Here is a 24,651-nt window from a genome sequence, read left to right as displayed (position 1 = left end):
CAGCTTTTCTCCAAGGTCATGACTAGCTGTCATGAAGGAAATCAAACGTTCTGTTCACCCATCACCCTTTTTATGTAACACATATTCAAGTGGGATGTGTGAAGTCAAAGCCTCTCTGGCAATGTGGGCGTGATCCTCCTTGATTAAAGGCTTTCAAGCCTAAAAATTTGCTGAGTTGTGCACTTTTTTCACTTTGAATACAGCTGTCTTGACTATTGTTTCCAACAACCTGAGGATGAAGAACTGGAACATTTGTCCTCCAAGTCCATCACTGACCATCTCCCCTTCTACAGAGGCTGGTTCTTTAAAGAACAACAGCAGGATCATGAGACAGGATTCTGATTTTACCCTCAGGCACAAAGCGGAAACTTCTTCTAAGCACTAGAACAGCACAGGAAAGTAGTCAAACCAGATATATTTTACCCTTTTATTGCTTTTAAAAATGAATCACTGAAAATACAACTTTCTGTCCAAGTTAAAAAACACATTTCTACAGTAATGGAGGTTAAATAAAAAATATATATCACTGAAGGAGGCTGCATAAATATTCATCGGAGGTCCACCCAGTTGGTTCTGGTACTACCAATTGCCATAAATTATCATGCAGTGAATGTGTCTCAAGTGGAACATTCAGGCATTGTTCCTGCTACAGTTATAGAAAAGATACAAAAGCCAAGTTGAACAGTTGTTTGCATGAAGGAGACCACCAACAAGAAGGAGACCACCAACACACAAAGAAGACTCTTCCAGGAGAGACTACGCATACAAAATGTTGCCCAGTTCTTCATTGGTTTTATGGAAGGGTAGCCAAGAGCTACAAAAAGGCACTGCGGAGATCATACCAACACCCTGCAGGTGACACTAGCATCAACTGGAAGGAAGGTTTTTGGGCTGTTTAGACCAAAATGCAGCTTTTTGACAAAGTAGATGCTAAGTTGTCATGACATCGACCACCTCACATCATAACAACACACCATATATTCTAATAAAATACCCTGTAGGTCGTCTGTGTAAATTCTCAGTCATCCAGGTCATTGTATCCAAGGTAGTTTTCTCTGTCAACTGGACTGGGTTTCTTCTCTTGAAGACGTTTCGCCTTCTATCCAGAAGGCTTCTTCAGTTCTGAAGTCGCTGGGGAGAGAGCTTGAAAATATATAGCCCCTGTGGACCATTTGCATGCTAATGATCCGGGTGGTCACCTGAGAGTCGTTAGCAGGGTCGTTGGTCGGGTCGTTCACCTAGTTTCTGTTGAGGTGTCTCCCCTTTGTCTGCTGGGTCACATGGTGATGAGTCACTGGGTCTCCTGGAATGGTGTGAATGTTTGTTTTGCTGTTGGAAGGAGTGGAGGACTGCATTGTATGTGGGTGATAGGAAGTGCCTCAGGCCACCACCTCTGTTCAAGGATGGTTTCTCCAATTTAACATGGATAGCTTCCTTAACCCCCCTTTCAAACCAGCGGTCTTCTCTGGCCAGTATCCTTACTTGGCTGTCCTCGAAGGAGTGCCCACTCTCCTTTAAGTGTAAGTGGACTGCTGAATCCTGACCCGAAGAGGTGGCACGTCTGTGTTGTGCCATTCTTCTGTGGAGAGGTTGTTTGGTTTCCCCAATGTACAGTTCCTTGCATTCCTCCTGGCACTGTACAGCATAAACGACATTACTTTGTTTGGGTCTTGGTGTCTTGTCCTTTGGGTGTACTAACCTCTGTCTGAGAGTGTTGCTGGGTTTGAAATGAACCGGTATGTCGTGTTTCTGGAGGATCCTCCTAAACTTCTCCGAGACTCCAGACAGGTAGGGGATGGAAACGCTGCGACGTTTGTTTCTCTCCTCCTCTCCTTTGCTGAGGTCTCGCTTTCTTGAGGTCCTGGTGAAGGCCCAGTCTGGGTAGCCACATGTTTTGAGAGCTGTCTTAATGTGGTCCTGTTCCTTCTTTCTGCCTTGGGATGTGGTGGGTATTTCTCTGGCCCGGTGTTGGAGGGTTCTGATCACTCCCAACTTGTGTTCCAGTGGGTGGTGAGAGTCAAACTGGAGGTACTGGTCAGTATGTGTAGGTTTTCTGTAGACTTCGATGGTGAGATTTCTGTCCTCAGTGATCTTGACCGCGCAGTCCAGAAAGGCCAGACTGTTTCCTTTTACATCTTCCCGGGTGAATTTTACATGTTCGTCTGTTTTGTTGAGGTGATCGGAGAAAGCTTCCAATTCTTGTGTTTGAATTTTGACCCAGGTGTCATCAACATACCTGAACCAGTGGCTTGGCGCAGTTCCTGTGAAGGATGTCAGGGCCTGGGATTCCACCTTCTCCATGTATAGATTGGCAACTATAGGGGATACTGGTGAGCCCATGGCACAGCCATGTTTCTGCCTGTAGAAGCCTTCTCTGTACTGGAAATAGGTGGTGTTCAAACACAGGTCCAGCATGGTGCAGATTTGGGCCGGTGTTAAGGTTGTTCTTTCTGTAAGGTTCTTGTCCAATAGAAGGTGCTTGTGGATGGTGTCTATGGCGCTGGCGGTGGGGATGCACGTGAAGAGTGACGTGACATCATAAGATACCATAGTCTCTTCTGGAAGTAGTGTGAGTCCAACGACTTTTTGAGCAAAGTCTTGGGAGTTTTTGATGTGGTGTGGGGTCTTGCCAACCATGGGAGACAAGATGGAGGCCAAGTATTTGGAAATGTTGTAGGTTACAGAATTGATACTGCTAACTATGGGTCTGAGAGGGGTCCCTGGTTTGTGGATCTTGGGCAATCCATAAATGCAAGGGATGGTTTCTCCTGGATACAGACGATAGTATTGTGGTCTGTCAATGGCTTTATCCTTTTCCAGCTTCTGTAGTAAGTCTACCACCTTCTTCTTGTATGAGCTGGTGGGGTCCCGCTTGAGTTTCTCATATGTGGCGGTATCTGTCAGGAGACTGAGTATCTTGGTGTCATAGTCAGTGGTATTAAGTACGACCGTGCACCTACCTTTGTCAGCTGGTAAGATAGTGATGTTCTTGTCCTTGGCTAAGGATGCAATGGCTCTTCTTTCCTCATTCGTGATATTGGAGGTGGGAGGTTTTGCACTAGCGAGAGCGGCTGTTACCTTGAGTCTGATCTGTTCTGCTTCTGCTTCCGGGAGTTTGTTGTTTCTGATGGCAGTCTCAGTGGCTGTGATGAGTTTGACAGTCGGTACCTCTTCAGGGGTGACTGAAAAATTCAAACCTTTGGACAGCACTTCCTCCTCGGTTTATCAGACAGGCAGCTCACACAAACCGAGGAGGAAGTGCTGTCCAAAGGTTTGAATTTTTCAGTCACCCCTGAAGAGGTACCGACTGTCAAACTCATCACAGCCACTGAGACTGCCATCAGAAACAACAAACTCCCGGAAGCAGAAGCAGAACAGATCAGACTCAAGGTAACAGCCGCTCTCGCTAGTGCAAAACCTCCCACCTCCAATATCACGAATGAGGAAAGAAGAGCCATTGCATCCTTAGCCAAGGACAAGAACATCACCATCTTACCAGCTGACAAAGGTAGGTGCACGGTCGTACTTAATACCACTGACTATGACACCAAGATACTCAGTCTCCTGACAGATACCGCCACATATGAGAAACTCAAGCGGGACCCCACCAGCTCATACAAGAAGAAGGTGGTAGACTTACTACAGAAGCTGGAAAAGGATAAAGCCATTGACAGACCACAATACTATCGTCTGTATCCAGGAGAAACCATCCCTTGCATTTATGGATTGCCCAAGATCCACAAACCAGGGACCCCTCTCAGACCCATAGTTAGCAGTATCAATTCTGTAACCTACAACATTTCCAAATACTTGGCCTCCATCTTGTCTCCCATGGTTGGCAAGACCCCACACCACATCAAAAACTCCAAGACTTTGCTCAAAAAGTCGTTGGACTCACACTACTTCCAGAAGAGACTATGGTATCTTATGATGTCACGTCACTCTTCACGTGCATCCCCACCGCCAGCGCCATAGACACCATCCACAAGCACCTTCTATTGGACAAGAACCTTACAGAAAGAACAACCTTAACACCGGCCCAAATCTGCACCATGCTGGACCTGTGTTTGAACACCACCTATTTCCAGTACAGAGAAGGCTTCTACAGGCAGAAACATGGCTGTGCCATGGGCTCACCAGTATCCCCTATAGTTGCCAATCTATACATGGAGAAGGTGGAATCCCAGGCCCTGACATCCTTCACAGGAACTGCGCCAAGCCACTGGTTCAGGTATGTTGATGACACCTGGGTCAAAATTCAAACACAAGAATTGGAAGCTTTCTCCGATCACCTCAACAAAACAGACGAACATGTAAAATTCACCCGGGAAGATGTAAAAGGAAACAGTCTGGCCTTTCTGGACTGCGCGGTCAAGATCACTGAGGACAGAAATCTCACCATCGAAGTCTACAGAAAACCTACACATACTGACCAGTACCTCCAGTTTGACTCTCACCACCCACTGGAACACAAGTTGGGAGTGATCAGAACCCTCCAACACCGGGCCAGAGAAATACCCACCACATCCCAAGGCAGAAAGAAGGAACAGGACCACATTAAGACAGCTCTCAAAACATGTGGCTACCCAGACTGGGCCTTCACCAGGACCTCAAGAAAGCGAGACCTCAGCAAAGGAGAGGAGGAGAGAAACAAATGTCGCAGCGTTTCCATCCCCTACCTGTCTGGAGTCTCGGAGAAGTTTAGGAGGATCCTCCAGAAACACGACATACCGGTTCATTTCAAACCCAGCAACACTCTCAGACAGAGGTTAGTACACCCAAAGGACAAGACACCAAGACCCAAACAAAGTAATGTTGTTTATGCTGTACAGTGCCAGGAGGAATGCAAGGAACTGTACATTGGGGAAACCAAACAACCTCTCCACAGAAGAATGGCACAACACAGACGTGCCACCTCTTCGGGTCAGGATTCAGCAGTCCACTTACACTTAAAGGAGAGTGGGCACTCCTTCGAGGACAGCCAAGTAAGGATACTGGCCAGAGAAGACCGCTGGTTTGAAAGGGGGGTTAAGGAAGCTATCCATGTTAAATTGGAGAAACCATCCTTGAACAGAGGTGGTGGCCTGAGGCACTTCCTATCACCCACATACAATGCAGTCCTCCACTCCTTCCAACAGCAAAACAAACATTCACACCATTCCAGGAGACCCAGTGACTCATCACCATGTGACCCAGCAGACAAAGGGGAGACGCCTCACAGAATCTAAGATTGGTGAACGACCCGACCAACGACCCTGCTAACGACTCTCAGGTGACCACCCGGATCATTAGCATGCAAATGGTCCACAGGGGCTATATATTTTCAAGCTCTCTCCCCAGCGACTTCAGAACTGAAGAAGCCTTCTGGATAGAAGGCGAAACGTCTTCAAGAGAAGAAACCCAGTCCAGTTGACAGAGAAAACTACCTTGGATACCCTGTAGGTCCATCTGATTCATTCAGCTGAGTTATAACTTGGTAGATTTATGCCCATCGAGTATCCTAAAGCAAGTTGGGAAAGCTTGGTTTGAGTGACAGAGTGTGAGGTGAACACTGTGTCCAGATCTGCAAGTCTGAGTGACATCTGTCATTTTCTTTTGGATTACAGTGAGTCTCGTTCTTTCGGAGCAGCATTTTCAGAAGTTTTGCCATTTCCTTTTCCATGGTATTTACTTTGAGAGGGTTTAGTCTCTGGATTGTAATATACATCCACTCCAAACACTTGTGGATCAATACTAGACAGTTAATTGCAAGACACACTGGTTAATTAGAAAGCAAGGAAATCCAGACGGAGGCAACGAGTTCAGGTCTAAGTCACACATGATTGATTAAAAAACAAGATGTTTTGCATTTAAACTGCAACAGGGTAATTGTGGCAGCTTTCAAAGGATTACGTGACAATGGAAGTGCGTCAGGACAGGAGTGCTTCACCCTTGCTAGGAAGAGTTCCTGCATTTCAAGCAATATACTGCAACAGGTCTTAAAACTGAGATAGTCAAAACTGACATAAAAGCTCGTGGGCAGTTGCTTGGAACTCATATTTACAGAAATGTGCAGTTTCAGGGCCTTGAAACTGCACATTTCTGTAAATATGAGTTCCAAGCAACTGCCCACCTCAGCTGACACAAATCCTTCTGCCAGGACTAGTGCTTTAAATTACCTTGAAAAAGTTTGTTTGTCTTTCTGCGTGCTCAATTTACTGTTTTAATAAGACAAGTGTCTGCATCAGTAGTAAAAATTTACATGCATCAAAGCATCAAATAATCTCTGTTAACAACAGAGAATGTAATATATGACATCACTGTGCTTTATGTAATTGGCTGCACCTGATCAAAGCTGTATAAATACTCCTACATATACCCGGTAACTCACACAAAAACAACATTTATCTTTAAACATGTCTGTATGTTGATGTGTCTAAAAGCTTGGCATTTAAGAACTGTGCTCTGTGTGTTTACGGCTGTAGCAGGAGACACCCTGCACAACAGCAACGAACGAGACAAAAAGAAAGAGGGAAACATTTTTGCTTTAAAGCAGAGACACAGCATGACACGAGTACAGTGCGAACACACAACATGTACACGCAGTCAGTCAGAGAGCCGGCCAATAAGCTAGCGAGCTAACAAAGCAGAGAAAAGCGTGGGTTGTCACCGCTGTTTCTGGAGCTCCACAACCATAAATTAAACCCCTGGGAGAGGCAGAGAGACAGGACGGGGAGGGATAAGGAGTGGGTGAGGGAGGAAGAAAAGGCTGGTGAGAGGGGAAGCAACAGAGCGGGTGAGAGGAGACAGGAAGTGGGGAGAAAGAGATGAAGTATAGAGACCCAGCAGAGGCCCCAAAGACCGATGAGGAGTAGGAGTGGGAGGCAGCATGCTCTCTTTCCTTCTCCCCCACCCCTTCCCCTCTGTCCCTCCCTGCCAACTGTGCACTGCTGAAGGCTTTCATCATCTCCCGCTTTTTTTCTGGGGTGATATTCTGATTTGAGATGCATGGCACCAGCAACTGTGGACATTCTGTAGATCACACGGCCCGAGACAGATCATTTGTAAGGCTTTTGAATTGAGCAAGTTTTAGGGAGAAGCAAGTTTTGAAGAAGAAACATTCCGTTTCCCCACGGTTTTGTTCATTCCCCCCCAAAAGCCAAGGTTTTAAACAGAATGGATCGACCCCAAAGGCAGTGTCATATCCTGCACGTTAGGGTTCAGTGTCAGCTGTCTGTTAAAGTGCAAAAATGGAGATGTTAATTGCCCACACAGACACAAAGTTCTTACCTGAGCGAAAGGTTCCCTCACACAGGGAGTGTTTTTGTATTATTAGAGAAGATGCAGTCATCCATCATCCAGCCATCAAGGGAGAGACACATTATAGATCGGCTCTCACTCCCTCCTTTTTCTCGATAGAGGGCATGTGACAAGAGACGTAATCAACACTCAACCTGCTGTCCATCGGGGGGAATATTGCGGAGCACAAAAGTGACTCAGCCCTGAAGTGCTGCCCTTCAAAGGTTTCCATTTGCCTCACTTGGAGATTCCATGTCAACCTTCTCTGTATATTTGTTTGGGATTAAAATGTCTACCAGCTGTCAGTGAATCTTAATAGACTGGAGTGTAGTAAAAGGACAAAACAATGAGTTTTCTTTTTCTTTTTTTTTTGGTCATTTGAACATATGAAAGCATGACTAAGAACCATTTCTATCTCTGAATTACTTTTCTTTCTTCATTTAAGTGAATGTATGTTATGCCGTGTGATTTAAGGGAAAATTTAACCAACAGGAGCTTTTCAATGTGGGAAACATTTGGTTCACCTAGTTCTCTGATAACATGGTGAGGTATCTCAGCCTATTCTGAGCAGAGTTAGGAAGAATTTAGAAGTTACCAAAAAGCATTATGATGGTTTGGATTTTGGGCTCTGTGCTTTATAATTAGAATAAAATTAGAATCTGGTGCAAAGATAGTTGATAGCTTTGGTATTCTTATAGTTTTGAATGTTGAGTTTTGTTGTTTATTTGGGGGGTGGGGTGGGGGTTTCAGTTTGTGCTTTTACCCAATCACAAACCTGAACAAGATGACCTTTACTTTCATCAACTCTGGTTGGTTCCAAATGTTCCTTAAGGCACAGTCTTAAAAACTGAATTCAGCCCAAGGTGGTGCCTGGCAGATGCTCCTCTGCCATACTCTGTTCAGTTCCTTCCAAGTTTTGGAAAAAAACAAACTGTTAGGTGTGAGCACTTTGAAAGTTAAGTCTAAATGGGCCTTCTATTAAAATCCTGCGCACACATTTCTGCCCTCCGCTGTCACACTTTGACACGTTCCATCAATAAACGCGATCAGATCGCTTCCCCTCAGGCCCCTTCCCTTCTCCCTCTCACTCAGAACTGCCAGGCCTGCCTCCCAAAGGCCTCCCTCGGTTGCTCCTGCTTGTTAAACACGATCGTTGGTTGGATCAGCTCGGCAGACCGCTAACAACAAGCCTCTGCCATGTCTGAAAAAGAAGAGACAAACACGGCAAATTACCTCCCACAAATTATCTTCAAATTGAAATAGCTAACCCTGAAATGGGGGATGAGGTTTTGGAGAAAAGATCCAACCTTCCTCTTTCTGTTGTGAATTAGATCTGTTTCCACCCATCTGTACTACTGTGCTCAACCATTCAAAGAGCTCTTCCATATTGTGTGAATCAAACATTGAAAGCTGGCCTTCCACGTTCTTTGTGTGTGGTTTTCATTCCCACTCCTGGCGCCCAACATGGTGAGTCAGTGCGTGTAGTGTGTCATCCTATAGTAGAGTTGCTTCACCACTATGCCATTCTCTAATCTTTTTGGAAGGCTTTGCAAACCCTGAATGACTCACGACGAGCAGAGCGAAGCTGGTGTATTTGTCTAATCGCAGCATGGATGGAGAAAACAATCAACATCAAGCGAGGGCAGTTTGAAAAACTCAGTGTGTCACAAATTTTTCCTGCACCAAGGGCAGTGAACTCATGCGGTCAGAACAGTGGAATGTAAACAGTGCCCACTCTCTGCTTCTGTTAGAAAACATTACCATGCCTCCTCTGTGCTCCTATTTTATTTGCAGCTGCAGCCCAGTTTCATGCTGGGATGCATTCTGTCTCTCTGCAGCACTGCCACATGGCCAAACTCTGACTAATTTTGACCTGCCAGTCATGCACTGTCACTGCCCCTAAACGCAGAGCAAGATAAAACCTCATAATCTGCTTGTCGGCTGCTGCGATCTGGCTCCAACTGTGCAGGCATGTGGGTTTCAGCCCGTGCGCGTTGGGGCGCGCGTGCTCGCGCATCGCATTTATAGATGAAGCAACAGCTCTGGCGTTCTTTGTATGAGAGCAGAATAGAGCACCCGGGGCATCTGTTGACCCAGCTGGCATTAGCTGAGTGCTTGTAGAACGCCAGGTTAAGGACAACATTTATCCTGCATTTGTGTTCACATCTGTGGAAGGAAGAGAAAGAGAGAGCGTGTGACAGGGAGGCGTGTGCGTGCCTTTTTTAATGTGGCGGTGGCTTTTTGCCCGTGGGAAGAAGGTCAAGGTCAACGGTTCTGCCACGTCAGTCGATTTGGATTGGCAGCATTTCAAAAAAAGAAGCACAAGCATTGATTCAGGAAAGAATTTTGAAAAAGAGAAGAGCATTTCATAGCTGGATTTTGCAACTGCACAAAGAGCACATCATTCTGAAACAATGGAGGATTTACGAGTAATATTTTCTGAAAGGGGAGGAAAAATGCCCGGGTGCTTGGCATGTAGATTGCCACAACAAACCTTTATTTCCTTAGCTCCTGTGCTTCACCGCAATATTACACCGTCATAGCCTGAGGTGCCGAGCAACAACTCAGCATTGTCTCTGAAACTGAATGTGAGAGACACAGCCAGACGGGAAAAATGTGCTTTTGTTTTGGGGAGAAAAATATAATATTAGCCTCCAGGCAATAAGGAGATGGGAGAGCAGAACTTTTCTTGGAAAGTGGCGTCGGCAGCCAGATGCAGTTCTGTTCATTTTGACAAAAAAATAAAAATTCAGCTCTACCTGCAACCAGGAGGAATGGACGCGCACAAGGACAGCTTATCTATCGCAGGAAACCCTGGCTCCCTGCCTTTTCAGTCCTGTTCCTGTTGAGGTGTTGATGTCGTTGGGTGCTTCTAAACCCAGCAGGCAGATGATGGGAAGTCAAATCACCCCTCCTGCTCCCAGAACCACCAGCATCATCTCCATCCATTCACCAGTCAACAAAGAGTGACGAAGGACTGGGGGAAAAGATCCAAACACATCCAGCTATGGGCTTCAGAGCAATGCATGTGGAAGACAAAATAAATAAATACTGTAACCTCTCTGAACCCTTTAAATTGTATTTTGAGTCTGAAAGGCTCTATTCCCACAGCAGATGCAAACAAGTGTAGCATTAGTCAGGGAATACAGTCTATTTCACAGTACATAAATCTATAGGGCTGTGATGCTCTTCTGTGGAAGAACTGTAGCTTAATCCCGTGGAGCACCTGGACAGATAAAGGTAGAACTAAAACTGCAAAGTGTGTGTTCGCTTCATCCAGCCTGTTTGTGGAACCCACTGAAGCTACCGACGGCCTGATCTCCTAAGATCCCAAATAACCAGCGCTAAATTGTGTTAGCAAACTAAAAATTTGCACGTGCTGTTAGCGGGTGTTTTGTGGATGATTGACGATGACAGCATGTTTTTTTTAGCAGGTGCTAAAGTGTTGCAGGCCGGCATATAAAAACGAGGACTTTGCGTGTGCTACCGGCTGTCACCATGGAAACACACCAAAAAACTACTCTGGAGACCCCAGAATTAACTGCCATAGTGCACTGGAATGATATTTATGCAACACAATACAGTGTTGGAAGGTTTCTTCCATAGGAGGTATGGCTCCTTTTGGTGACTGGCTCCAAATCTGCCCTTAGGTCCTTGCTGGACATTGCTGGATAGAAGATATGTCTCCGCTATTTTTATTTCTGAAAGTCCAAATGTTAACCTGCGCACCAAAGATGGTCTCGCGCTGTCATCAATGCACCTTTGCCTCTCTCTCCCTACAATGACCGCAGCCATGTCGGCATAAGGCTGTGCCAGCTGGCACCTGCCTTTCAAACGTGCCCAATGCAGGATCATCGACCGCAGTCAGCTTCAGGTTTGATCAGTCACATTGCGGCTGCTTAATGATTACATTTGCATCTCCTCTTCCCAGTAATTAGTGCGTTCCCATAATCTGCGAACATTCTGATAATTGTGCGTTATTGCAATGTGCGTTTCACCCCTTTAGTACACCGGCTTTGCTTCGTCTATCAAGTTTTCATGCTCTTATGCATGCAGACCTTTCCTAGATCAAGGCCCCAAGGGTGAGTTTGTCATAACCTTTGCTGTCTGTAGTTGACGTCTATCAACTGAGATAACTGTGGCAGAAATCACCCAGACACTGGTGAAGCCTGTCTGACAGGCACTTCTCACTGTTGGATCGCAGTACCTCTCGTGTGTCACTGCCAATCCGCGTGTTCTTTAAATGAAGACTTCAAGTAAACAAATGTCAATTTCAAAATGTATTTAGCAAACAGATGTATTTAGCAAACAGATGTATTTAGCAAACAGATGTATTTAGCAAACGGAATCAATTCAAGATACAAATATTACAGAGCTCTGGGCCAGTTCATAACCCTAGCAACAACAAAGTCAATTGTCAGGGCATGAAGTCTGACGACCTAACTATCCCTTGACCCAGTCTTTTATAGAAAGACATATGTAAATTATTGATGCTAATTCAGTCCAATCCAGTCCTTCTTCTTGGATGACCCCATCTTCTTCTTCCAGCCTCCTTTGGTGTTGGTGTGGTCCTTCTTCTCCATTATCTTCTCCAGATAGCCAGGTCCGAAGTCATATTCCTGCCAAGGAACTTATCAACACCAGTAAACTACGTTGTCATGTTTTACGATGGGGGTCTACCATTTCCTGTCTGGCTGGCTCCAACTGTCTGACCAGTCTTCAGGTCAAGGAAGGGTCAACTGACTTGCTTATGTGTATTCCTACTAAAGAGTATATAGTATTCCTAACTTCTAAACTAACTTTAACATAAAACAAAACATATAGTATAACACATGCTAATAAGATAAAAGATGCTAACAAGATAAAATAATTCTCTTCATCACATACAGTCGAACATGTTTAAGATACATGTTTTTTTTCTCCAATTGCTATAATGTATCTGAAGTTATCTATAGTATTAGTGCATTTCCTCCCATTAATGGAGGAATCCATTATTGGACAAATCCAGTGATAACAACAGTAATAATTTTAAGAGGTTTCAGTTGGCTTTGTTGAACTGGCCATTGAAATCTACATTTCCTTACTGTTGATGGAATCACCTCCAACAGAAAGATTCTGCTTGTAAACTGGAAATGAATGACTGGCCTCAAATTTAGGGTGATTTGGTAAACAAACTGGACAGGTTTGGGTAGGCGTGTTGAAATGCAGTCCTCTAGGGCCCCAATCCAGCCAGGTTTTCTATCTTCCCAGGCAGGAATTTGCTTTCACCAAGGCCACATGAGTGGCCTACTTTGGCAGATCAAGTCAGCCTAGGGCTGGGTTTCAACACATCTACCCAGACCTGTCCAGTTTGTTTTCTAACCCCAAATTTTCACAACAAGGTAGAGGCAAGTCAGTCATTTCCAGTGTTCAAGCCCTATGATTGGGTCACAGAAGCCATGGGAGAATGTGAGCTGAAGTTTTGGTGGTCCTGCTGTGGTTTTGAAAGGTGGTCCATGTCACATTCACACCACTGTCAGTGGTATTAATGTTGTAGCTCTAAGGCTGAGCTTCAATGAGATTTTCATGCTTGCAGGTGTGGGGGGCGGGGACTCAGCGCCAGAGCTGCAAAACGACCTCATAAAATTCAAGGTTTATTCTTCCAGTAGACCAACTGAAAACGATGCTTTTAGAATTAGTCGTACCGTCAAGGTTACTCACAAACCCCTCATTATGCTGCTTTTTATAAAACCGACGACTCATTTAAATAAAGACAAAGTCTCCTTGAAATGAAACATCAGTTTGGTGGTGATACATCCGGCCGTTTCTGTGCAGCCTAATTGTGCTTCTTTGCATTCCATGACGTGTTGAATCGATTCAGACAGACAGCAGTTCTGTGCACTTTTATGAGGCTAACCATTCGGAAATCATTTTAATGGGTTGGAACTGCGTCGTGTTGCTGTTTGGGGCTTTTGAAACCAACAGACAAAGACTATGCTAAATCCCTACCGCCCAAAAAAGTCAATATTGAATTGCCAAGAACATTTATGCTCAAGATAGCTTATCTGTCATATCATGTTTGAGTCTTTGTGGGCAACAGTCTAATCAGTACATCTCCCCCAGTGTCACTAAGATTATTTTGATTTTGCTCAGACAGACCACATGTAACTCCCCAGGGCGGCATGTAAACCCAATTGTTTCAATGGGTGTTCGGAAAAACAAACAGGTATAGAATATACCTGCATAGATTTTACATAAGCTTGTTATTATACAAAGAATATGAATATTTAATTTCCCAGATCTGATTATGTGCCACAGATTAGTGTTCTGAATAGTCAATGCAAAGCCAATGTTTGTGCCAAAATTGTGTTTTTTTAATAACGAAACCCGAGTGATCCACATTTGCAGCGCATTTTGAACAGGCTTATGCCTCGGAGCGTGATGTTAGTGGGGGGAAAGGCATCAATCCAACAGCTCTAAACAGAAAATAAAATCTTGCTTTCTTCTCACAATTACAAATGTTTAATAGGAACAGCATGTAAACATAATTGGTTGTAGTTCTAATAGCCAAACAGCTGTTTAAGGCTGAGGAGTGGAAAAAAAAGGTATCCCTGTCCCATTATGAAACCAATCTTTAATCCGTAATTTCAGTTAATTTTGATGTTAAAAAACCGAGAGGAACTCCACCACCTGTTTTCTATGAGTTTACCCCTGATGCCCCCTGCGTCTCATAGTCACAAAGCTTTTATGTTCTGTACCGGCTTAGTTGATGCTAACGGGAAGTAATCATGCTTTGAAAGCTTCTATTATCTTAGAAGATAACAGAGAGGCCTAAAGGAAACAATTGCTCCCTGAAATAAACATTCAGAGGTGTGGATTTGCTGGCTTTTCAGCAGTTTGTCAAGTACCCACTTGCAATATTAATGAATTAAGATTTGTTCACCACTAAAACAATGATGATGCGTCAGAACATGTTTAATTACTCATATTTACAAACCAAGACTTAACCCAACTCATCAGTGTACTTTTCAGCTGCAATTTAATGGAACAATCCTGTAAGGGAGCTATGGATACCCAATTCCCTTGTGTATAAAGGCAGCTTACAAAGACTGCCTGGAAATTCAGTTGTCTCTAGGCTGAAATATTTGTTCTGGTCTGCAGATCGAGGGAGAATCTAGTCAGGGCGGAGTCTAAAACGGAGTAAAATCATGTCGGAGAGCCCTTCTCCCACAAAGAATAGCATCATGCTTCTTGCCATTTTACTGCAACTGTGGCACCTGTGGAAGCAGCATAACCAGATTAGGTAATGCCTTAAAATGCCAGAAAGGAAGGGGTACCCGCGTGGCCGCTAAATGAAATCAATGAGCCGATCAATAAGCGGAGGCTGGAAGAAGAGGATTACTTAGAGCTGGAGGAAACCCTCAGCAGGCCGTTCACTCATCTTGATTAAAGTCCCCAGTCGGTGGCTTTGACGCGGGCCAGCGCACGGTGGTTTGACACCAGATCTGGGTCAACGATGAGTCGAATTCCTTTTAATAAGCCAGAATGTTTGCTCTGCAGTCTGTACGGGGGATGAGTCAGGTTTGAAGTGATTTATCTGTCCATCTCCAAACCTCTGCTGGACTACCGCAGGCTGTGCGTTCTCTCCGGCGGTCTCGTTGTTATCAGCCGCCTCACTGCAAACATCATACACATTAAAATTAATAGTCTTCAGTTCTTGTGTAAAGAAGGGGAACTGTTTTTATTTAAACTCTGCTAACACAAAAAAGGTCTCAAAGTAACACCATTCTTCTGGCACTGTTTTCTACATTGATCTTTTATGCTTTGATCTTTAATCGAATTACTATTTAGATGCATTTGTCCTCTATTGATTCCACTTTTATACACTCTACACTGATATTAATGGACTTAATTAACATTATGAGGGACATCTTAATTGAAAATAGTACAAGTTCAGACAGCTTTTATCCTGACATGAGCTTTTGTGCTTTGAGTAGCTGATTTTCTGATCCCACCATGTTGATGCGCTGCAAATCCACAGCTGCAGTGTTTTTTAAACTGGATTTCACACGTTACCCTTTTTGTATGACCTTTACGCCTCGTGCTTGTTGCGGCGTTCCTCCCCAAATTCAGCTGTAGTAGCACAAGAGTTGTCACTCTGGAAATAACGCTGAGCGATTGAACTGTAATTGTACAGGGCTATGGACCAAATCACAACCATCTCAGGCATATTTTTAGCCTGTAAAGATTCCACTTTGTAGAAATGTATGTTGGCAATACATTTGTATTGAATTGTTGAAGTAAACGCAGAGATTCCACCTGCTAATGCCTGCTGAACTAGCATGCTGTGTTCTCAACCATGTAGGAAACTTAAATGTAATCAAGCTAATACCAATAGCGATCAACCGATTTGACGTGGAAATTGCACCATAACTGTAGGTGTTTTCATATATATATATATATATCCATTGAGATTTGGAAAAATAATGTTTTGAAGTATCTGGAAGCAATTCAAAGAAATTTCCAGACAATCACTGCTCCTGAAACCAGCAGTCAGGGTCTGCAGCAGGTTCAGACTTTGGAAGGTCCAGAATTGCTGGAAAAGCCTCAGTGCAGCACAGGGGACTTTCATCAAATGCTAACATCAAAGGCTAATCTCCAAGCTAAGAATCCTCAAGGATTCTTTTTAACTAAAACCTCAAAACAAAAAGGAAAACAATAAATCGGACTATTGGGGGTCATATCAAAGCTGCGGCTTGATGGTTGCATACACATTAAAGGTAGCAATTGTTTTTCCAGGTTTTTCACTGTTGTTCTTGTTAGACCATGGTCCAGTATTTATTTTTTTTAAATAACTGGTGTAAGGTTAGCAGCATTTTCATCCCATCTTATAAGACACAAGGCAGACACTTACACTTCATCCTCCTCAAACATCTGCAAAGTGTTTCCCCCGATGGACTCGACTTCAACCGTGGCAGTTTGGATGAGGTGATGAGCTGATGTTTCCCCAGCTGAAAATGTTACATCTGCTGCCAGCTCCTCAGGGGAGTCGGTATCACATGAGCGACAGCCATGTTTTAATGCTGGGTGCACAGCACGCCGCAGAGACTTCCACCCTCACCGACAGCTATTACCCATCGCATTAATGAAGCTTCCTACTGTTAGACACTGAGTCACATATGACCGCGGTGCAGGAACACCTGATGGCAAACTCTCTCTAATGGATTCCTACAAAAGAAGGCCATATTTATATAACAGAAACAGCGGCGTGATGTTCCCTTCATTCAGAGTAATGATTTTTTCCCCCTTTTCTGAACACACAGAGCTCCAGCAGGGTATCTTAGATATCCAGCCATTGTTGATTGGTTTTGGTGCACACACGCCAGAGGAAGTCATCCTCCCCCACAGGTTATCACGCGCTATATAAGACATGTTTAAAAACTAAAGAACTTCAGCATTTCATCTGATGCCAGCAGTCAAATCCAATGAGTAAATTAGTTTTTTTTACTCAACCTCAACACTTTATTTAACAAAATAGAAGCAGGTCAAATATCGCAAAGCATATAAATGTAACTTTGAAACACAGCATTTGAAAGTTATGACAAATTATCAGTGGACTGTGGCACAGTAATAATCCACAGAAGAGACAGAAAGAGTTACCTCCCCCTCCCCACAACACCATAGGTTTTGGACACAGGACAAAGGAGTGGGCAAAAGTGACTGGACAAAAATGCAAACAGCATAACTCTCTCACTTGCCCTCACGCATTACACACACTCTCGGGTGGGGGCGCAAGCCTACATGCACGCAAGCCCGCAAGCACAAAGCAGTGTTATGGGGTTAGGCCGACAGAGAACGCACGGGGAAAATGATTCAGCACCATGGACGGGGCTAACGAGGAGCACTGGGTGAGACAATAGAGGCCTGGTCAAAGGGGGGGAGGGACCAGGTAGGGGTGAGGGGTGCAAGCCTATCTCACGTCAGCAGCGTACGCTCTTTTTATGGCGTCTGCTTCGCCAAATTCTGCTGAAATCTCTCCTTTATAGGCATCTCAGCGTGATTCAGATTGGCAACATCAATGGAGTCAACACCACAAGACATCATAACAATAAATAAAAAGAAATATTCAAAAAACAAACAAACTGCACATTCCTTTCATCTGTTTCAGGTTCAACACTGCAGAGAAATTACAGATCAGAGATCATTTTGAAAGCATACAGCCTCTGATTTCAGCTGAGGCCCAGCAGCAGCAGACCTGACAGATGAGCCCCCCCCCACCCAAAAAAACCTTCAATCATCGTATTGTGAGCCACATAAACCCCCTCCACAATTCTCACTTCCACCCCATTAACAAAAAAAAAAACCCAAAAACAAAACTGATAATGTTGAATCAAAGGCATCTCATCAAATGACCTCCATATTTGTGCGACCCCCCCCCCCCCCCCCCCCCCCACCTTCTATGTCCTCTGCCACTGACATCATGCCTGCATGAACATGCTTCCACTCTGCGCAGACATGGGTCCCCCACCCAGGCCCACTTCAAGCACATTTTGTAGTACAGTGAGTTTTATATTTGGACAGGAGGAGATGGCTTTACAAAAGCTCACAATATGATGAGTGACTGATGGCCGTACACTTTTGTTTGAGGAGCAATACTCGGGTTTATTTTTTCTCCTTCGGACATTTAAAAAAGTGTTCTAGTCTATATCTGTCTACCTGCACTGCTTACATATGGAATTATACCTACATAGCTCATCTGAAAACGCTTCTTTGCTTGGTTGTTTGAAAAAATACGATGGTATAAACCCCCCAAAATGACTTGATAGATATATTTTTCCTTCTCTCACCCAAAGCAGGCTATATTCATTGACACACAAAACCACAGAACTGTTATTTGAGCTACATTAACTTTGCAGCATTAGCATCTGAGTGACATTAATTGGTCATGCTCATCTGCATGTCTGGAATAAGTCAACAATTGGCACACCATAAAGTAACACATTTGTACATTCATAAAGGAGATGATGACTGCTGCAGACCTTGGGCTCTTTAATCTGCATCATCTTGTTATAAATAACCCCAAATATTTACTGACAATCAAATGATAACAAACAGAAAAGGTTTAACATGCACTGACAGCTTCACTTCCTGTTCCAATCAGTCGTCAGTCAGTTATTGTTTTTTTTCTCCTCCTCCTTTACTGCACTTTTTTTTCTCCAAACAAGTTCAAAACAACAAATACAAATCCTAACTGCAGATTCACAAAAAATAGAGAAATGGCACTTTGTAATAGTCATATATAATTCTTAATATCTATATATTGTCATATTGATATAACATGAAAGGGTCGAGTTTTGCTTCTCTCTTGGTTATGGTTCCTCACCTGTGTGTGTGTGTGTGTGTGTGTGTGTGTGTGTGTGTGTGTGTGTGTGTGTGTGTGTGTGTGTGTGTGTGTAAACCCATGCGAAATATCATCATGCAAATTATGATACATCAGTCCGAGTATTTACATTTACATTCATGCGCTCGTGCACCATTCCACCGGTCCTCGGGACTGCTTTCTCTCCTCCACGCACGCACCGCTTTCCCCTCTGGCTCCCCCACCTCCTTGCTCCTTTTTTCACCCTCGTTGTCTCTGCCTGGCGCAGACAGATCCGTAGTCCGATTGCGACAAATAGCAGGAAAGGGCGCAAAGGGGGGTTGTCTCTTCGATGTTTTTGTTTGTTTGCTTTTAGCCGGGGAATGGCATGTACATATTTTACAGTGTGGCCTGTGCAGCTCGTTTATATGGTTCAACAAGACATAAACAAGTCTCCTTTTACGCCCCAAAGCTTGTCATTTCGGCCGTCCTTTGTGCGAGTCAGTGTGCGCTTGGCACTAATCCAGCTCGTTCGAGTCCCTTTACGCGTCATTAGTTGTTGAGAGGTGCGTGCTGCAGTCGAATCCCCGGTGCGCGCCCCCGTCTGCGTTGTAAGGACCGCTGTGCCAGTAAGACGAGTCGCACACTGTCTGCAAAGAATTGATCTCCGAGGCGGACGAGTTCCCGTCCCTCCGCTTCGACCGCTTCCGATTGCGCAAAATAAACACAAGCATTCCCACCACCGTGAACGCGGACGTGACGAACACCAGCAGCAGCCCGGGGACGAGCACCGAGATGGAAACCCTGTTCGGCTCTAAGTAGGAGTTCGAGCGCGTCCCCGAGTCCTGGGTGAAAGTGCTGTTTTTGGACAGGGGCGTGGGGTAGAGTTTTTCATAGAGTTTAGGGCACATGAGATCGTTCCGCACGTAGCGAAAATCCCGTTTCCAGAACTCTTCGGGGGACTCGCACTTCAGATCGCTCACGATTACGTCAGCCCCCAGTTTCTCCGTCCACTGCTTGAAGGGCACGATGTTGCACGAGCAATCCCACGGGTTCCCGTGTAAATCGATCTGGATGATTGAATTGAGCTGGTCTAACACGCCAGCTACAGACAGGTGTGTGAAATAATTGTTATGCAGGCTAATTTTGGATAAAGAAATCCCAAGGAAAGCATCCACCGGTAAAGACTTGAGCAGATTGTTGTTGAGGAACAGCACCCGCAGGTTTGGCATGGGGCTGAAGGCGCCCGGCACGATCAACTGGATGTCGTTGTATTCCAAACTGAGATATTCCAAATTGACGAGGCCCACAAACATCTCCGCCATCAGGGTATCCAGGTAGTTCTTATCCATATACAGCCACCTGAGCTCGCTCTGCGTTTGGAAAGTCCCATTGTCAATCACCTTGATGTTGTTTCCGCCCAGATCGAGCAGGTTAAGACTGGTGTAGCCAAGCAATTGATTCTTTTTCACAGCGTGGATGTTGTTGTCTCTCATGTTTATTTCGTGAGCAGCCAGCGGCTTCGGCTTGAGGTTGGACAAGTTCTCGATCTTCTTGCCCTCACAGTTGACCCCCAACCCCTGCCGGGACCCCACCAGTTTGCAGCTGCACAGCTGGGGACACGTCATGTTGTGCGGCTGCTCCCGGTCCCCGTTCACACCTGTGGGCACCTCAGTGGGTTTCGTTTTCAGCTGCCAGTTCTCACGAGATTTGGAATGACTCTTGGATCCGTGGCCGCCAGGCGTCGGCGGACCGCCGGCGTCTGGTTTGTAAGGCGTGGGGCGAGAGCCACGGGCCTCGGAGGTCTCCTCCTGGGTGGGAGGGGCGACCAGGCTGGTGTCTGCGCCGCCGCTTTGTGAAGGGCACAAGTCCGCCTCTGACGTCTCGTTCAGGTCGCTCCCCTGCAGCCTTGTGGGAGCCTCACATATCACTCTGCCAATGAGCGCGTTCTGCGGTATGTTCTCAAGCCATTCCTTTAGAGAAACCAGGTCGCAGTTACAGTCCCAGGGGTTGTCCTCTAGCAGCACCTCCACAATGCCCGGAATCTGCTCCAGAATCCCCTCATAAGGCAACGTTTTGATTCTATTTCCCCGCAGATCGAGATGCGTAATGGGCACATGTTGGAACACGTTTATAGGTAGCGCGCTGATGAGGTTGTCGTTAAGTATCAACACTTCAAGTTTATTTAGGTCCCTGAAAACGGCGGGGTCGATGTCCCTCAATAGATTAAAATCAGCTTGGAGATATTCCAAGTCGTCCAACCCCAGAAACGTGCTCTTCCTGAACGATCTTATCTTATTGTTATTGATGTGCAGCCTCTTGACCAGCTGCAGTCCCAGGAAGGCGCCAGGGACGATGTCGTGCAAGCCGTTGTTTTCCAAATGCAGGCTGACGGCGTTGTAAAAGTTGGCGAACTCGTTCGGGAAGAGACGAGACAGAGAATTCCCGTGCAGGAGCAGGTGGTAGAACTGCGAGCTGGGGCCGGTCAAATGCCGCAGAGTGGTGAAGCTCCTCTTTTCGCAGTCTATATGCAGATCCCCCTCGATCTCGTTGCAAGAGCATATCTGCTCTTTACAAACGTCCCTTGTAACATTTCCACTGGCAACACAAAGAGCCGCATTCAGCAGAATAATCCAAAGCAGCATTTTTCAACGCGGACGATTCATTCCCTGCTTCAAGACATAGGAGCTGTGAATTCAGTCAGCGCGGAGAGGAGCAGAAAAAAAGAGAGCGATTTAGTGACATTTAGTGGGGAGATAAGGCAGTCTTTCATAACGCATCCATAACCTGCACTTGTGTCCAGACTTCCACATAAACGTCTCTTTCACGTCGTCCTCGCAGCCTCCGCGCGTTGCTGATGAAAATCAAGCCCAGCGAGCGACCGCGCAGTCCGGCGCATTTTTCTTTTTTCTCTGTTTTTCTTCTTTTCACTCGTTTCTCAGTTCATGTACTGACCTTGGCAGGGGAAAGCGGACCAAATGGGATGAATCCCTGGTGGGTTTTTTTTTTTTTTGCTCCCCCCTTCTCTCCCCCCACGGTCTCTCTGCGCGTTGATGCGTCTGGAGCTCTCCGTCCGTCGGTACTGGATTCTCAGCCTGCGCTGGAGCTGTAGAGGCAAGCCCACCGCCGCAAAGCTCCCGCATCCCCCCCTCACATCCCGCGGTGTCTTGACTCTCGGTTATTTTTTCCCTCCTGTTCAAAAAAAAAAATCTCTTCTTCTTTTTACCACTCTGCGCACACGCTCACCTTTATCTGGCGACTTCACAAAAGGGGAAACGCGAAGACGGTGTTCATCCTAGCGCGGTGCTCTAAGAATAATCTGACACCCTCTGCTGAGCTGTAATGGCAAAAATCCGTCGACTGACGGAGAGAATGCTGAAGAGAGGGAGCAAAAAGGAAAAAAAAATCAATCCACACGTAGGAGATGAAAAAAATCACTTTGCAGTCTTAAATGTTTTCATTTCTCACCCAGAGGCGCCGAAACAGATTTGTGTCCACAAACCAAGCTCCCGATCTCGGCATGATTTTTTTTTTTTTTTTTAAGTCTCAGGGAAAAGACTCACATTAGGATCGTGACATCTCAGTTTAGTGCCTCAGATGGATCCCGGTGCTGAGAATGAGAGCCAGATTTGGCACAGCTCCCTCCGACCGCGGCTCCGCTTGCGACTTTCACCCCTCCTTCCTGCTTTGCGAACACTGTTGAATGCAGCTTTAAAAACTCAAAAAACACCACAACAATAATCCGCTAAAGGCATGGCTCGGTCCCGCACGAAAACAAACGATGCGTCAGTGTGGCTGACTATATGCGCATGTGTGCGTGACGTTTTTACGCGTCTGAGTGAGAGAGTGTTTTTAAGATTTAAGGCAAAAAAAAATGCTTTGCAAAAAGAGATCACAGCTGTAAAGAAGCCACGGACCCGCACGATGCAGACACCCTCTGTTGTTGTTTATTACACTCCCTTGTTGGGGAGTATTACATCAGCTGACAGCGGCTGGGGTAGGAGCGAAGCTGTGTGCGTGTGCTCGCGTGCGCGTGTCGAGTTGAGGTAGTTCTCCCTCCCTCCCTTTATCCCCCCTCCTCTTCCCCATCTGCAGTGCTCAGTTGGAATTAAGAGCAAGACGGAGATGGAGGGATGGCAAATGTTATCTGTCATTAGCGCGCGCGCACACGCACGGCAGAACAGTCCACCTCAGGTGTGTCAGGAGAGGGGAGAAAAACATTCTGGCTGTGTTTGCATCAGCAAAACAGTAATTATGAACACCTACAGTTAGTTCTGGTGTTTGTCGGGTTTTGCTCTCCCCGCCTTCACGCAGCTGTCTGTGGGTCTGTTTGTGCCGCAATCTGTGGTTCTATCTGTGGCTCTGTCAGCGGTTTTGTCTGTGGCTCTGTCTGTGTCTGCAGTTCAACCTGTGTGTCTTGCTGTGGCTTTGTCCCTGGTTTTCTCTGTGGGACTACCTGTGGCCCGGACTGTTGGTCTGTTTAGGTCTACCTGCCTTCAGGTCTGTTTGTTGTTCTATCTACAGTATTTGTGTGTCCGTCTTTGGTTCTGTATGTAGTTCTGTCTGCAGGTCTATCTGTGCTCTTTCTGTTATTTACCCCTGGGGGCAAATAAAAGAGGCGAATGTAAGGTGGATCTCCTCTCTTGGTCCTACAGGCCAGACACTGTAGCTTGTGGTAGGACAGGAGCCTCTTGGATGTTGGGCTCATACACAGTAGTCAGGCAGCCAGTGGGATGTAAATTTATCTTGGAATACACCCTGAAAATGCTGTATGCAGGCTGATGGAGTGGAATCAGCAGACCTTTTACAATGAATGTCTGAGTTGATGAACATATAGAAGGTAAGAAGGATTTTGTTGCTGACAAAGAAGGAGTTCAATTTCCTCAGCTGGTACATTGTCTGCTGGTATTTCTTCAAGATTACCTCAGTGTTGGAGAACATCGGATGGTTGTCGAGGATTGTGCCCAGGTATTTGTACTCCATCACAGTCTTCACCAGTAACCAATGGATAGCTGTGGAGAGAGCTGCAGCAAAATCTCTGTCTTCTGGAGATGGTCACCACCATCACCTTGGCTTTGCTGATACACAGCTCCAGCTGGGAGGTTGTCAAGTCCACAACTGGTCTGTATCGAGGATGAATATGAGTTGTAAGAGCACACAGCCCTGTGGGGAGTCTGTAGAGGTCATGAGGAGGGCTGACAGGTTTTTGTTAACCAGGACTGTCTCTGTTCTGTAAGTGAGAATTTCCAGAATCCAGAGGAAAAGATGGTCATCTGAGTGAAGTTCTGGTGGAGCTTCTCCACTATAATGTGGGCTGAAAGGTGCTAAAAGCAAAGAAGAAAGTTTGCAAACAGAAGCCTGGCTAAGGTGTTGGAAGCTCCAGGTATTTATGAATGGTGTTGATGTTGAAGGCTTTGGGAGTGTTGATGCAAGTCCAGTGCTCACAGTTTCAGGACCTGACCATATTTCTCCCATTGTGCTATGTTCATATTGGTCTTCACAACATCCTTGGCGTGGGAAGTGTAGGGGGAGTTGCCAGGCTGGAGGGCAGACCTGGTATTGACAAGCTGAGTGGAGTTGTCAGTCTCAAACCTCGTAAAAAAGTCATTGAGGTTGTTGGGAAGAGATGCTGGGTTGCTGCCACCCATGTGGACAGGGTTAAGAGCAGTGCTATTCACAGCCATCACTTTCTTCAGACCTTACAAGGCCGCATGAAGTTTCCCCTGAGTAAATTCCTCTCTGCCCTGTTTTTATATTTCAGTTTGTTGATCCTGATGGTTTTTGTTTCATTGGTCTTTTTTCCATCCCTCAGACACAGAGAAGAAGATACATTTCTTGTGTTGATGTTGATGATCTCCTTGGTGACCCAGGTTTTATTGTTGGGAAAGATAGAGACAATCTTTGAGGTAATGATCTCTTCACAGAAATTGATGTTGAAGACCACATCCACCTGATCATCATTGTCGTCAGAGGGAGAGAGGAATTGCTCTCGTCAGTTGATCCCTGCAAAGCAGCAATGCTCTCCTCAGTCCACT

The 24,651-nt window shown here is 45.5% G+C and overlaps 1 protein-coding gene across 2 annotated transcripts; it reads right to left on the bottom strand.

The window, feature by feature from the left end:
* Positions 1-16,755: 16,755 nt before the first annotated feature.
* On the bottom strand, positions 16,756-22,535 carry LOC130522876 (SLIT and NTRK-like protein 1). Of its 2 annotated transcripts, none has more exons than XM_057027675.1 (2): positions 22,085-22,535; positions 16,756-21,991 (listed from the first exon to the last, which is right to left on the bottom strand). In XM_057027675.1, exon 2 carries the CDS (start codon positions 21,259-21,261, stop codon positions 19,159-19,161), a length of 2,103 nt encoding a protein of 700 aa, XP_056883655.1. In that variant the 5' UTR covers positions 21,262-21,991; positions 22,085-22,535; the 3' UTR covers positions 16,756-19,158. The 2 variants fall into 2 exon arrangements, with proteins under 2 accessions (XP_056883655.1, XP_056883657.1); XM_057027677.1 differs by having other exon boundaries at positions 22,180-22,535.
* Between the last annotated feature and the right edge of the window lie 2,116 nt (positions 22,536-24,651).

Source organism: Takifugu flavidus, chromosome 3, assembly GCF_003711565.1.
Source record: "Takifugu flavidus isolate HTHZ2018 chromosome 3, ASM371156v2, whole genome shotgun sequence".
In the NCBI taxonomy this organism is placed as follows: Eukaryota; Metazoa; Chordata; class Actinopteri; order Tetraodontiformes; family Tetraodontidae; genus Takifugu; species Takifugu flavidus.
Note: the sequence above shows the minus strand (reverse complement) of the source record. Positions and strands in the feature narration are given on the sequence as shown.